This window comes from Carettochelys insculpta, chromosome 5 (genome assembly GCF_033958435.1).
Source record: "Carettochelys insculpta isolate YL-2023 chromosome 5, ASM3395843v1, whole genome shotgun sequence".
In the NCBI taxonomy this organism is placed as follows: domain Eukaryota; kingdom Metazoa; phylum Chordata; order Testudines; family Carettochelyidae; genus Carettochelys; species Carettochelys insculpta.
In genome coordinates this window covers 43,418,968-43,434,296 of record NC_134141.1, presented here as the reverse complement: position 1 = coordinate 43,434,296, position 15,329 = coordinate 43,418,968, and the positions used below count along the sequence as shown (strand labels likewise).

Here is a 15,329-nt window from a genome sequence, read left to right as displayed (position 1 = left end):
CATTAATTAGTACATTAGTTTACACTGTGAGAGCTGGAAGATCATAAAGAAAACACTTAAGCCCAGATTTACAAAGGTTTCTAGTAACAGAGAGTAAGCTGTGCTAGTCTATACACTATCAAAACAAAAAGCAGTCAAGTAGCACTTTAAAGACTAGCAAAATAGTTTATTAGGTGAGCTTTCGTGGGACAGACCCACTTCGTTCTGGTCTGGATATGGTCTGAAGAAGTGGGTCTGTCCCACGAAAGCTCGCCTAATAAAGGTTTCTAGAAGACTAGATTTCATTTGCAAAAGGGTTTCAAGCAGTTAGGAGCCAAAAATCCCATTGCTAGTAGGATTTTGACTTCTAAATTCCTAAACCAGTTTTGAAAATGAAATTTAGGCTCCTAAGTGTGTTAGGTACTTCAGTGCAGGACTGCAGCACCTACCTATCTTTAAACATCTGGGCCTCAGCTTTTAAAAACAGTATTTGTAGACTATTACAGAATGCTGCAATGGTATGGAGATCCTGAAATCACGTTACACATTTTTTTCTGCCTCTAAATTTTCCCATCTGTGATGCCAATAGGGGGTTTATAGGTTTGTTTGTTTTTGTGGATTTTTCTGCGGGTATGTCACTGAGGCATTTAAAAGCTCTCTTAGGCAAACATGTGGCAGTTCATTCTTCCTCTGTAATGCATATACATGTCAGTATATTATTTTTCCTTTACCTTCTGCCTTCCATAAACATGGTATGGGTCAGGCTTGTAATAATTTAAGATTCAGTAAGCACTTCCATTAGGTATAGTCAGAGACACTAGTAAAAGTTTAAAAAAAAAAAAGAAATTACTAATCCCTAGATCAGAACAAAGCCTGAAGCAGATTAAAAGTTTGAGAGTTCAGACAAAGGTTTTCATATTTTTGAACTCTGTCTTCTCTTCTTTTTCCCATCCTTTTTCCCCTATTGATATGGAGCCCCACCTCCCATAAAGCAGAGGCAATTCTAATTCATTCCAGCATTAGGAATAATCTTCACAGGATAAGTGAGCACCTCAGGAACCTGAATCCAGATCTGATTCAACAGGACTCCATAATTCTTTGGATTATGTTCCACCGCTTTTCCATTTCAAGGTTTTGAAGTGTATGCTCCAGGTTGCAGCATTAAAACTGCCTTCCCGGTATTTCCACAAGATTTGAAGTGGAAAGAAAAGAGTTCTAATCTCTCAGGCTATGAACACCCAATTATAAGGAGATGTAAGAAGGGAGGGCTAAAATCACTTTTTCGTGCAACACAAAGATCTCTCTCATGTATTCTACCTTAAAAGTGTAGCTTGGTACGATCTACTGGAGACATTACTGAGAAAGGCCAGTCAGTTCTTCTTAGAGAATTACCTATTTTTTCCAATATGTGGATTGAAAGGACAGTCTACTGAATTGGGCGGAATGAGGTACATGGACATATGTTTAGAAGGGGACCCTCTGTCTGCTTATGGGAAGAGATAAACAGGATGCTGCTACTTCTCTGCCATTCCCTTTCCTCCTTTCATGAAGAGAAAATGCAATCTGAAGTATAATTTAAGCTTGAGGAAGACCTTCAGGGACTGTTGCATGGTCTGTTGAGAGGAGAAAAGAATTTTGGGTCCTAATCAATGAGGGAGATGGAGCTGGGGGCAAGCTCATGTCAAAATCTTTTGGATAAGCCAATGAATTTGAGTGGCTGTGTTCAGATTTTGGACATTTGAGATCCCAAATTCTCAAGTGAGAGAGTCCTCCTTTCCTTCTTTACAAGTGATGAATAAATCAAAGAAATTTAGAGCATCCTGTGTTTGATAAAAGCTAGAAAATCAAAGGTTCAGTTTTATGTGCTGTCATTTGTTTGTGTGTTTCTTTCTTTCTTTCTGTCTAATTATTGTAGGTGTCAGAAATTGGCATGTAATGTTTCTGAAATACCTGTGCACAGCAGTGCAATCATTTGCTTCTCTAATCTTTTCAACCTAGAAGCTGGAGTTTTTTCCAAAGGAAGCACCAAAATATCCTTCGGCTGGCATTTTAGACTCCGGTTACATGTATTTTAAGGCTTTTGCCTTTAGTTCACTGGTTCAAGTCATGCCAGATCAGTAGTGACAGAAACCATCAATAGCTAATAAGTTTGGTAACTTTAAAGTAATAGACCAGAACCAGATGAAACCCTTGTTAGACAGCTGAACTATTTAAATGAATGAGCATCAAGACCAAATTATACTCCCCTAAATCTTGATCCCTAAAAGCAATGCACTTAAAATTAGATGAAGACTTTTGTGGGAAATAATATGGCAATGCTTATGCTACTGTTGTTAATGGTGTACTTACTGATAAACACAATAGTTAATCTGGCACTTAAAATTCAGTAAAAAAAATTTAAAAAGCAAAAGTCATCAAGAAACCCATCTGCTGTGTTTGAATATGAATTTGGAAATTTAGTTACCTCCAGGAATTCCACATCTCTTTAGTTCAGATGATTTGTGCAATTGCAATAGTTCATCCAATTTCTTGTTTAAATTGGATTACTACCATGTTAATTTTGTGTTGCTTTGGGTGAATAGCCACAGGCTTGTAATCTGTGCCAGTAATTTGTCACACCAAAGCCCTCTGGAGGACTATACAAAACATTTGTGTAGTGAGGATTAGACGTTGAAAGCCATATCTTAGATTGTTAATAAATGTTAATGACAAAACCCAGCTGGTAAGTCTTGGAAATAAGATCTAATGCTTTGTGCCCATTGCCAAAGAAATGTTTAAATAGAGATTTCCATTACTCAAAGGTGACCTAGTACAGCCAATTTATGAAATAAAGAAGCATAATCAACTGGCTAAGTATTTAGAAAAATGGTCTTTTCTTCTGATTTTCAACTTTAAAGACAATGTTTCCTTATAGCCTTTTCTTTTTCTTTGCAAACTAATTATGTTAGAACACAGCTGTGATGGCTGTATATTCTGTAGAAAATGAAGTATGACAAAGGCTCACCTTGAAGTATGAAAAATACAAAATTATACTTTATACATCATAACCACATCTATTAAAAAGTTTATAGAATATTCCCAGATCTTTTTCCCTCACATCCATCCACTTTTTTTCTGGAAAGTATTCACTGTAACTTTTTATTTGTACTGTTTAATAAAATATTTTATTCAAAAATGAGACCAAAAGTTCAAAAGTGGGCACATTTGGTGCAAAGTTTATTCTTAAATTAAAATTATGTACATTTTAGGAGAAGGGGGTTTTATGGTAGGATTTAAGTCTCTTACCATATTTGTACACTGCAGATTTGTTCAAAGCAGAGCTGATGGATTTGTTTAAAATAACACAGACCTTATTGGCTGACATTGGCTCTATCTTGTCCAGCCTTCTGCTTATCCACTCAAAGTAATTAATTTGATTAATTTATAAGTAATTTAGCCAAGGATGGGATGTAAATCTTTGTTTTAAAAAAACAGTTGGAGGTCCAAGTCTTGGTTAAAAACTGTGTCTTGAAACCATCCAGGCCCTCCTACTGACTTGTCAGCTCTGGGTTATTTTCAGAAAACTTTACTTGAGTTCCTTAGCTTCAATCGTAATTTTTTTTCCCACAGACTAGTATGGTATGTGTGAGTGGGAGAGTGAATAGTGGCTCCTATTTAGCCATTGTTTAGTCTAGTGTATGTATGTTTACATCTCCCCTTTGGATTTATAGACAGCTATAGCAAAATAAAGATTGTACTCTTTTGATTGAAGAGCCTCTTAACTAGAGCACCTGGTGGCATGGAGTGATTCTTTTACAGTTTGATTATTTTTCTCTATTACTGATTAATTAAAGAAAGTTTAGATTGCTCTAGTACCTGAAGGCCCCAAATCCTAGTTTAGAGCCCCACTGTGCAAGGCACTGTGCAAACCTATAGGAAGACACCACTCCTGCCCTGAAGAGCTTTCAATTTCAAGACACACAAAAAGAAGTATAGGGGTGGGAGAAGATACCATAATTAAATGATCACAGCTGATTGGCACATCTCTTGTTAGCTAGACTTGTTTTGTTTTGGCTTAGTGATGATGGAGAATCATTGGTGATTTTTAACCTGGGACAGGAATGTGAAAAAAGAATAAATGATTATTGAGGGGAAGAAGAGAGAAAAAAGTGAAAGGAAAGGCTCTTAGAGGTCAGCACGGAAGGCAGGAGCGATATTTTCAATGGGAAGGGAATGATAGACTTGTGTTGGACCAGATAACCAGTGAATGTAAAAAGATCTCTTCAACAATTTTGAAACAGTTTGCTGGCATCATGGCCATATGGTCTTCTGAGGTTACTGTATCCCATTGGTGCAGTGGGGAGCTGTTGCTATTTTGTGTCCTGGCAGCAGGGTTTTTTTCAGTTCAGAGGCCCCATCAGCCTTCATATCTCTTGTCGCACTCTGGGAGTATATATTCATCTGTGGAAATATATTTCAGGAATGTTTTGTGTTTTTCCAGCCCTCTAGTGAAACCAATTAGCATTTTCCTGGGTTCAATCATTAGATTTTAAACTTCATAATGTGATTATGTAGTGATATGAAAATTAACCATCCAGGCAATGTAACTATCTAAGCATGCTTACCTCCATATGAGGAGAGTAATAGCTGAATAAGTAATGAGCGCAGTGTCCCACCTAAAAATGCTCTTTATTTTGTCCTCCTGTCCTCAGGTTAGGAGTATTACCAATGGAATGTTCACATAATCAAATATTTTTTAAAATATATTAACCGTGTTTTTTTGTTTACGATAAACTGCTAGAGACAGAGTGAGTGCTGGTGGTGCTGCTTCTGCATGAGATTTTTATCAGATACAGGCCATGTCTACACTAGCTCAAAACTTAGAAATGGCCATGCAAATGGCCATTTCGAAGTTTACTAATGAAGCGCTGAAATACATATTCAGCGCCTCATTAGCATGCGGGCAGCCGTGGCACTTCGAAATTGACGCGGCTCGTCCAGACGGGGCTCCTTTTTGAAAGGACCCCGCCTACTTTGAAGTCCCCTTATTCCTATGAGCAGATAGGAATAAGGGGACTTCGAAGTAGGCGGCGTCCTTTCAAAAAGGAGCCCCGTCTGGACGAGCCGCGCGGCGGCGAGCTGCGTCAATTTTGAAGTGCTGCGGTTGCCGCATGCTAATGAAGCGCTGAATATGTATTTCAGCATATTCAGCATATACATATTCAGCGCTTCATTAGTAAACTTCAAAATGGCCATTTGCATGGCCATTTTGAAGTTTTGGGCTAGTGGAGACGTAGCCACAGAGTTTACAGTTCGGTTCAATGGCTTTCCTGCAGCCCCACCCACCCACGCCCCCTCTGTATAAAGCAGCAGTTCCCAAACTTTTTGAGATGGGTGCCCATTTTGACAATTCAGGAAGACTGTGTGACCCAAAGCAATTCAAAACCAGGGGAGGGGAGGGAAGGAGGGTTCTCCCCTGTGAAAAACACACCCCTCTACTCCACCCCACCCCCCTCCCAGCTCAAACCCCTCTCAGCTAGGGTTGCCAGATTCTTGGAAAGGTTATGCAGGACAGGCAGCCCCATGCCTGGGATCCTCAGCCAGCACTGCCAGTCCTGCAAAAGATTTCCAAAAAACAGGGTTGGGAGGCAGGGATTCTGGCAGCCCTGCAGTTGGGAGCCTGCAGAGACTTAGCCACCCTGGCCCCCCCACCTACTTCACAGGGAAGTTCCAAGCTGCTGCTGACCCCCGCTGCTCCTTTGTTGGATTGCATCCTGTGCCCGGCTCCCCCAGCCATCCTACTCCCTTCCCCCACTTGCAGCAGGGCAGTTCCCTGCCCTACCACGTTGAAATGGGACTCAGTTGAAGTAGTTTAATGGCAGGATCCCTCCTGCCAGCTGTTAAACCAATTAAATTGAGCTCCCTTTCAGCACTGCAGGGCAGGGACTGGGGAGCCAAGGAGGATTCAAGTTTCTGCAAATGGCTTCTTAAGAGCCCAGCTGGGGACCCTTAGAAAATCCAGGGGCAAACCATGTTTGGGTCCTGACCCATAGGTTGGGAATCCCTGATATAAAGTGTTCCAGCAACCTGGTAGAGGTTATCTAATATTTTGATTCATCTTTTCATTAGCATGTTACTTCAAAATATCAGTGTTAGTGTAAATGTTTGCAATGGCTGTTCAAGTGTCATGATTTCAGCAATGTAAATAAGACCTTTGTTCTTTTCGCATATTAATATATAGTAGATATATACTGAAAATATTGAACATTCTGGAAACTGCAAAAATTTAACTCTGTCCTAATGAAGTATAGATAATGTAAATAAAGGTGAGAATGCTGAATCATTTAAATATCTCTTCTGGTTTCAAAAGTAATTTCTCACCAATGCCCATTAAAATTGAAATAGTTGTTTGCAATAAATACATCAGACTTGGTTTAACATTGTGTGGAAGGATTGTAATGCAGTCAGTTCAGTTAAGATTTGCTTGTCTGCTTAGATCAGAAATGTGTTACAAAAATTATATTGTACCCAGTTAACTAATCTTGACACTTCTGGGAAGTACTGTCCACAGATCTCATTGGGAATTGATCTCCAAAAACCTTTTTTTAGTTTGTATGGGCAGGAGGCACTTCAGCATATGCAAACTAAGCTAGCTCCAGAGCCATGCTGCAGCAGCTCATTATTTCACTTCTCTGCCCAGTCAGAAAATATTGCTTTATACTTCACCACATGTATACCAGATCTGTTTCCACATGCAGGCTGTGTCTACACTAGCCCAAAACTTCAAAATGGCAGTGCCAATGGCCATTTCGAAGTTTACTAATGAAGTGCTGAAATACATATTCAGTGCCTCATTAGAATGCTGGCAGCCCCAGCACTTCAAAAATGACACGGCTCGTCCAGACGGGGCTCCCTTTCAAAAGGACCCCAGCAACTTCGAAATCCCCTTATTCCTATCTGCTGTTAGGAATAAGGGGATTTCAAAGTTGCCGGGGTCCTTTCGAAAAGGAGCGCCGTCTGGATGAGCTGTGCAGTGGCAAGCCGTGTCAATTTTGAAGTGCCGCAGCTGCCAGCATTCTAATGAGGCGCTGAATATGTATTTCAGTACTTCATTAGTAAACTTCAAAATGGTCATTTCGAAGTTTTGGGCTAATGTAGACGTAGCCCCAGTGTAGCTTTGCTTCAGCCTGCTTGCAAGGCTGGAAGGCTTGATGCAACCTATTCTTCCAGAATGAAATGGCCAATGGAGGACAAATGTAGTGTCCATGTAGGCCTTGTTTCTCCACAAGGTATCTTTCGTATTGGCTTCCACAGGATACATCTGTGACTACAGTACTGCTTGTACCTCATCTGTGGCCTTCAAACTGTCAGTGATGATTTTCTGTATCAAGAAACTTCTGAACCTGAGCACTGTTAGCCTATTCCAACATAAAAGAAGACCTCCAGACTTTCTTTTGAGTAAGGAAGAATCAAGAGGTTTCTAGCATGTGCCTGGTTTGTTTCCACCAAGTCAAGGATGACTCTGGTCCATCAACCTCAAAAATGTGTACTTTCACATTTTAGCACAGTTAAGTCATCTTTGTTTGCTTTCAAACTGACACTGGCTGCTTCTACACTATCACTTTCCTGTTGGAGGTGCCATGGTAATTAGGCAATTTGAAGGAGGCTAATGAGGTGCTAACATGCATATTCAGTGCCTCATTAGCATATTGGCAGCTGTGCAGACTTTGAATTGCAGATTGACAGTGAAGATGGGGGCAGCTTCGAAATAAGCGCCCCACTTCGACATTCCCTTACTCCAGTCTAGTTCTGTACTTCTGTTCATGCCATCCATAGCCATCTGACACTTTCTTCACCTTCCATCCCTCATGATATTCTATGATAGTATAAATGTTATTGTGCCTGGATAGGCTTCAGTCCCAGCTTTTTCTGGCTTCTGTGCTTATAAGGGACTACCAAGAAGAGAATGTAAATCTATAGCACCTTTCTAGCTTGTTGTGTACTGAGATGGACAACTTCTTCCAATAACCTACTTCAAGTGAAGTCTTCCCCAGTATCACACGCATTCTGAATCTTGCGAGAAACAAGTGTGATGAGCTGGGGTACCCTACTGAACTCTGTATGTGACAGGAGCAGCAGGATAGAAAGAGGTTAGTTAAATGGACCTGAGGATCATTGGATATTTCTTACATAAATTCAGTCCTTCCCCAGAATCCATAACAATCCTTTGATGATGATGACTGGGTGCTGGTGATATGATACAAGTTGAAAGGGAAGAGAGAGGCTCTTTTTAAAGGCATTCAGAATATTCATGTGGGTTGAAAAGAGGAACATCATCCTCCTGTGTACAAGGCGCTTTTAACATGTTGGCTAGCTCTCAAGTCAGAGGAGGAGGGTTTAAACCAATGGGTTCTCTCCAGTACCTTAGCCTTCTAGGCAACCTCTCTGATAGGCACAGCTGTTCTCTACAATCACAAAAATGATCCTATGACTCTCAAACATGACAGGTTGAATCTTCTCTCTGCTGTGATCAGGTGAGGGTCTTCTGTATCTCTCTTATCATGTGAACAGAAAAATCAGATGGGACTAGATGAAGTATTCCTGGTTGTTAGGCATTTCATCTTTTTGTTGATGGCTGTTTTCAAGGAGTTGTCTGTGAAACAACTTCAGGTTTACTGTTACGAAGAGTATTCTGAAAAATTACCAGGTTAGTAATTTGAATGGTAATTTCTAGACATTTTCTGTCTAGCAAATGAGAGGCTGAGCCGCCTGGATTTATTTTATTCAGATTTTGGATAACATCCTGAAGGCCCATCGAAACTGTGCAATCAAGATTTTAACACTGTCTGTGTGCAGCCTTATTTGCGCCTATGAAAAATAACACGGACAGCTGGAAACAGACTTAAACAGGTCGTAAAAGGGGGCCACAGTCTAAAAAGTTTGCTCACTTCTGATTTAGATCCTTAGTCAGAAAATAACAAGAAAAGAAAGAATAGTCTTTATGGTTCAGGTAGGTGAATAGCACCAAGAACTAGGTGTTGTCCCTGATTTTGCTATAAAACGTAATCTTTGATGCTAGGCAAGTCGCTGTATTTTAGAGATTATGGGACTTTGGCAAACCCTGGAAGTAATTGAACCAATTTTAAAAAGTAAAAAGTATATAGTGTTAATTTTTGTTCATTTCCTCCTACCGTCTCTCAAATTTTACTCTGTTTGAAAATAAAATATATTTAAGAAGATACCTGAATCTATTTTTAGATTTTCATGCCAGCTTTAAAAGCTCATCTATGTGACCATGTAGTTGCAACAGATTGGCATGTGAATCTACCCAACACTAGACTCCAGTTCTTTAACTGCACAGCTCATTCTTATGGTTTGATCTGCCCAAATTTGAAGTAGGAGTAGATTAACGTACACTGTTAGTGTGGATCCTGCTGAGACGCATTAACAAATAGTGTATGCCAGATTATTGCAGGGTAGGTTCACATCCAGTCTTGCAGTGAATTAAATGTTCATGCAGACATGCCCTAAAATGGAACATCAGTTTAGAAAGTAGTTTTTTTCACATTCTAAAATTACCTTTTCTGAACAAAACTTTGTGATGCTATGCACTGCAGGTTAAGCAGGGTGAGAGAGTCATGTACTGCTAATTAGGGTTTTCAAATTTTACTTCTCAGATCATTATCAATACTAAAACTCAATATTCTATCTAGGTATTTATATAGTCCCTTCACTTTAGTTACTTGAGCAGTATTCAAGGCTGTAGTCTGTGTTTAAAAATGTAAGACCCATGTGTATCTGCTCTAAAATACACTCCTTTAATATTGTACCACTAATTGACCTGGTGTCTTTGGCCTCAGATTTGGTTTAAAGCTGTCCTGGACAAAAGTTTAGTATGATTTGATTGAAGCAATCTTTTGTCTCAGTCCTATTTCATTTGTGACTGACATCAGAATTAATCTTATCTACATAAAATATTTAGTGTATTGATTCATTTTGTTACTTAGTTTCTGCCTCTATTATTACTTAGGGGTTCTGAAACACTCCAAAGTTAATTACAGTTAGCATTTTTATGAGTAATATTTAATGTCGGGTTTTTTCTTCCCGTCCCCGCCTTAGCGTGAGCAAGAGAATGCTATGGCCCGCCTTAAAAAGCAGCAACAGGAGCTGGAGCACATGAGACTACGCTATTTGGCAGCAGAGGAGAAAGAAGTGGGGAAAACAGAGCGAAAAGAGCTGGAGGATATCAGAAATGAATTGAACAGGTATTCTAGCAGTTGTAGGATTTTCTCCTCTGCCTCAAAATAGGGGAAGGTTCAGTTAAATCAAATTTTAATTGGCTGTCAGTCCGGTAAAAGAGCACAGTCTAGCATCCCTCAGGTAAAAATCGCTCATTTATAAAATGTAACAGTCCTGTGTTATAGAAAATCTATGCCAAAGGCCACTATATCCAGTTTTTGTCATGATTGTGCTTATACTACAGCAAGTCTTTTTTACCCTCAATCCTAAGCAGAACAGCTCATAAAAAAGACTACACTAAGAGGCATTCTTTCAATTCTCCTCTTGGCCTACATGCTTATATTTTAAGTACATCTAATGATGTACTCCACCTGTTGTTATGCTTCCTGTAATTTTGAATCCTGAGTTTGGTCACTTCTTTGGGGTTTTAAATGGCATTATCTAAGTAGAAATCTTTATGAAATCATAGGACACAGATAATTTAAAATATTCTTGAATTCAGAAGAATTCCTTTAGATTTCATCAAGCCAGGGTTAGTTTGTATTACTCCGTCAGTAAGTAATTTCAGTACAAATCCATTTAGAACAGCGTTTCCTGAAGTGTGGTCTGTGGCCCAGTACCAGTCCTTGGTGGGGGGGGAAAATCCCCATCCTTATCCTTAGAAAATATCACTCACAATCCTATTAATTTGGTACATTTTGTATTTTCCTGAATAATTAATCTAATAACAGTAAGTTAGGCACTAAAGTATTTTATATCAAGATTTATATTTTGTGCTATTATTATGGTGAATAAATAATAAACAGTGAAAATTTATTCATTTTTCATTCACTTTTTTTTAATACGCATTTATATTTTTGGCCCACAAAAAAAGGTACTGGGAAAAAAAACAGGTTCCAACTATATGAAGTTTGAGAAATCCTGATCTAGAACGTATTTAACAAGACAGAATTTCTGTGTATCCTCTGCTTTATATTATGTCTTTTTTTTTTTTCTTTTAATTATCAGGCTAAAGCAACAAGAAGATGACAAAAAACAACCACAAGATTCTAGAGACATTTCAGTTGAGCAAATGGGTAATCTTCATATTAGAGAAATAAATGAAAGTTTGGATGATTATCTCACTCGCTTGATAGAAGAGAGAGATACATTGTTGAGAACAGGTGTGTATAACCACGAAGACCATATAGTAAGTGAATTGGATCGCCAAATCAGAGAGGCTCTCACAAAAAGAAGTAACAGTAAATAGTACAATTGGGATTTTTTTTTTTATGTTGTCTCATATCCTACGTTTCAGCATAGTAGGATGATTAATTTTATAAACTAAGGCCATGATCCTGAAGAGATATAGGCACGTGATACATTTTGAAGTTCATGTAAATGTTCACAGCCCATGACGTAAAGTATGCATGTCAGTTTCTGAAGGATCAGAGTATAAGTTTTCTCTTTTATAAGCACGTTTTTGTTAAAATATATTTATATGTAAATATACTTTTTTAAATTTTCTGTTTAAATATTTTCTCTCTCTCCCCATCACCCTGTGTGGATTTATTTATAATATCATTTTTTAAAATACCTACTATAAGCTTCTATTCAGTATTTTTCATAGTTTGTTTTATAGATTTCTTTCAGAATGGGGGTTTCAGTAAAACTGCGAGTGAAAAGTGACTGTAGCAATTTCCAGTGATGAGTTTTGTAAATTCTTAGCTAAAACATGTGCTACACTTCTTCAAATGCCCTGTTATATTGGCAAATTTTAAACTGCGTGACCACAGGTAAAACAGTTTAACCATAAGTTCTATAGCTAACCATTCTTTTTCAAACTTGTATTTTAACAATTGTGATGACAAAGTATTTGAGAGAGAACCAGAGCTATAATTTACCAAACAAATTGCGTAAGTTATTAGGTAGTTCCAAGTCTGCTCTTGTAACGATTCTTCGCGTGGAAATGTCTTTGCATTCAATGGGAGTTTTGCACGGAAAGGGACTGGAGGGATTAATTGTTCATGAGGAAGGTGAGGTCCTAATTCAGAAAAACATTTAAGCAGGTGCTTAAATCCATCCTTAATCCAGAAAGCCCTAGGCTCAGTGGAATATAAGCACATGGTTAAATGTAAATACATATGTTATGCCAATACAATTTTATAATTAATGTTTTTGTAAACAGAAATGCTTTTTTAAGTGAAGGTCCAATTCGCAGGGGTTACAAAGTTGTTGTTTTTTTCCCCACCATCTGTAGTCTTCAATTTTGTGTGTGTGTGTGTGTGTATGAGAGAGCGAGCGAGCGTAAAAAATAGGGTGGTGATAGGTTTTTGTTCTTTGTTTTTGTTTTATTTTTCTGGCAGCCACAGCTTAATAAGGGCCATTCTGCATTTGGGGGGAGGCCTATGGGATTGCTGGACCCCTGGGCAGGGGAAGGGGGTGGCAGCAATTCCATACTCTGAGAAGGAGCAGGACTTGGGTAGAAGGGGCAGGACATGGTTAGTCTCTCTCTGCAAGCCCTTCAGAGCCATCTGGGGCACACCACTCAGTGCTCCAGTGGTGGTTTAAAGGGCCCCCTGGCTCCGATTGCCCCTGCTGTGGCAGTAGCAGTGGCAGCAACCAAGAGCCCTGGGACCTTTTGAATCGCCAGGCGCCAAGGCAGCTGCCCCTTTTGTGCCCCACCCCTACCTCCCATTGGTGGGCCTGTGTGCATTATAAACCATTTACTCTGTCTCAGCATGGTTAAAATTTGTAGTGTGGGGAGGGCTGAAAGCTTAGACTTAATATCTTCTCCCATCAATGAATGCTTGGGGGTGGGGATGGGGGTGGGAATTGGATATGTCTCCTATTAACACACGTTAGTGACTGATGCAAATATCATAGTAGTGAAAACACATTTCAAGTCAGTGTCACTTCAAAGGCGAAATACTACAATTATTGAGTAGACTTACATTTTTTCTTTAAAATCACTGAACTTTTATGGTACCACGGCTGTGTAAGTGCCATACTCTTGTTCTGGGGCTTCATTTTCATGGAATGCTGACTTTGTATGGGGTTTGATATATTTAGTGGAGGGTTATTTGTTTGATCTTTGTTTTTAAGATCACCAACTTTTTAAAAGTCTTTTTGCAGAAAAAAGTGAACATAAAACTTTCCATTAGATGTGGTCATTTTTCCAATAAATAAGTTGATTTCATAACAAAATGATAATACCTAGTGAACTGGTCAGTTTTTTGAAAAAAGTGTGTTGTAAAGGATTTAAAGATGCTAGTTTAAAAAAAACAAACAAACAAAAAAAAAAAAGGCCACCACACCTGGCAATTGGAGTAACGGTTACCTGAGCATTCTTTTAAATCCATGGAGAATTGTAGACATGTAATTATTGTTACATATTCTGTATCAATGATGTATGATTATATGCAAAGATAGTCAAATAAATGTCAGCTGTTTTTATTACCTTAAAGTGAAGTTTTTAGTGTTTGAGTCCTCTTTCTCAAAAAGTTTCTTCATTTGCTGGGATTATAGTATTTTCTAACACTAGATGGAGCCTTAGGCTAATAGAAGACAACTCTCTTAAAATACTGAAATGCAATTTTCTTTGGCTTAGGTGACTATAACGATTCCCACCTTTAAACTTGTAGTATTTTAAATTTTGTGATTTTTTTTCATGTTTTTATTCTGTAAGAAATAAAATCTGAATATAAACTTCACATTTTACAGAGGCTGGTTTTTTTTTAAATTTATTTTCAAAATGTATATTTGAGGATAATGTTTTCCTTCAACTTATTGTTACAGAAAATCTATTCCTAGAGTTTTGGGTGCTTGCAATAATATATTCAACCCATGACAATGCTGGCAAATTCAATTTGAAAACATTTGTTTCTAATTCATTGGCTACTTTTCAGTGTCTTTAGCAACAAGAATAAAAGTGCTGAGGGTACAAGAATTTAAGCACTCATCACCAGTAACGTTTTTCATTTGTCAACTAAAATATTTTTAATAATGCACAAAGTGAGGACATTTTTTAAAACTTTTTGTCGACCTGTTACCTTAGATGTTCAAGTCCATCTACATTTTAAAAAAAACATTGCAATAAGGGGATACATACATTATGTGGCCCTCTAGAATAAAAGCTTTAACATATATTCTTGTTAGTATGTATTTACAATAAGTTATATCAGTATTTTGACCAGGATTGAAAAAGATGTGGATGGGCTTTTAGTCTTGGTATATGCAGAGTTAATTCGACATTTTTCAATCTAAAGTATTTGTTATTTCTGGTACAAATACATTTTTTCCTCTAGGTGTATGACATACTTGTGCGTGTTGTGTTCCAGACCTGCTTCTAAATGCATTAGATTAACTCAAGATCTGATTGTGTCCCAGCACATTAGCAATCCAGTGAGACCAAATATACTTTAATTCAGTTCTAAAATGTTTAAGTGAGGTAGGAAAAAGTCACTCCCAAACACACAAACACAAGATACTTGGAGTACATTTGAGTTTTTCCAAAAACTGAAGTAGGTTCCCTGGAAATCCATATGCACCAGCTCCAGCAAAAACTTACATACATGGTTAACAACCTGGCCGCATCCATGTCCCTGGCAAAACCTCTGTTAATTTCAATAGGGTCAGGATTTCACCAAAGAAAATACATGGGATTCATGTCTGTAAATGTTTACAGTGTTAGGTTAATGGATTGAAACAGCTTTAAGGGGTTCCTGGACTACCTCAATGTTGCGACCCTTTTTGGGGTCAGCTTTGTTAATGTGACTCTTGGGGTCTGAGATGTTCAGGGGCTGAAAATTAAAAGCATGGGAAAAAATGAGAGCATCAAGAGCCTCCAAAAATGATAGTAGTGTGATCTACATTTTATATGAAATCATAAGTAGGGCTGGCACCTTTGAGGCACAGAAAATCTAGACAACAGGCACGAAGCATGCCCCTCTCAACCTTCTAAGCTCCTCTCAGGCATCCATGCCCTCCCATTACTTCTCTCCTCCCCATTCCCACGGGAGTCCTTTTGACATCACCTAGACACAAGTGTCCGTACCTTCCCCATCTCATGTTCCTCTACATCCATGTCTCATCCCCTAGAGCAGCCTTTCCCAAAGTGTGGGCTGCCTCCCAGTACCAATCCTTGGAAAAAA

At 38.5% G+C, this 15,329-nt stretch overlaps 1 protein-coding gene across 2 annotated transcripts in view; it reads left to right on the top strand.

Annotated features, from left to right (window-relative positions):
- Nucleotides 1-13,883, top strand: part of CEP120 (centrosomal protein 120) — a 76,736-nt gene extending 62,853 nt beyond the window's left edge. For both annotated transcript variants that reach the window (XM_074995006.1, XM_074995010.1), the window contains 2 exons: nucleotides 10,078-10,223; nucleotides 11,206-13,883. In XM_074995006.1, coding sequence (XP_074851107.1) covers nucleotides 10,078-10,223; nucleotides 11,206-11,446 — 387 coding nt within the window. In that variant the 3' untranslated portion in view covers nucleotides 11,447-13,883. The remainder of the gene's footprint in view (nucleotides 1-10,077; nucleotides 10,224-11,205) is intronic.
- The last annotated feature ends 1,446 nt before the right edge of the window (nucleotides 13,884-15,329 follow it).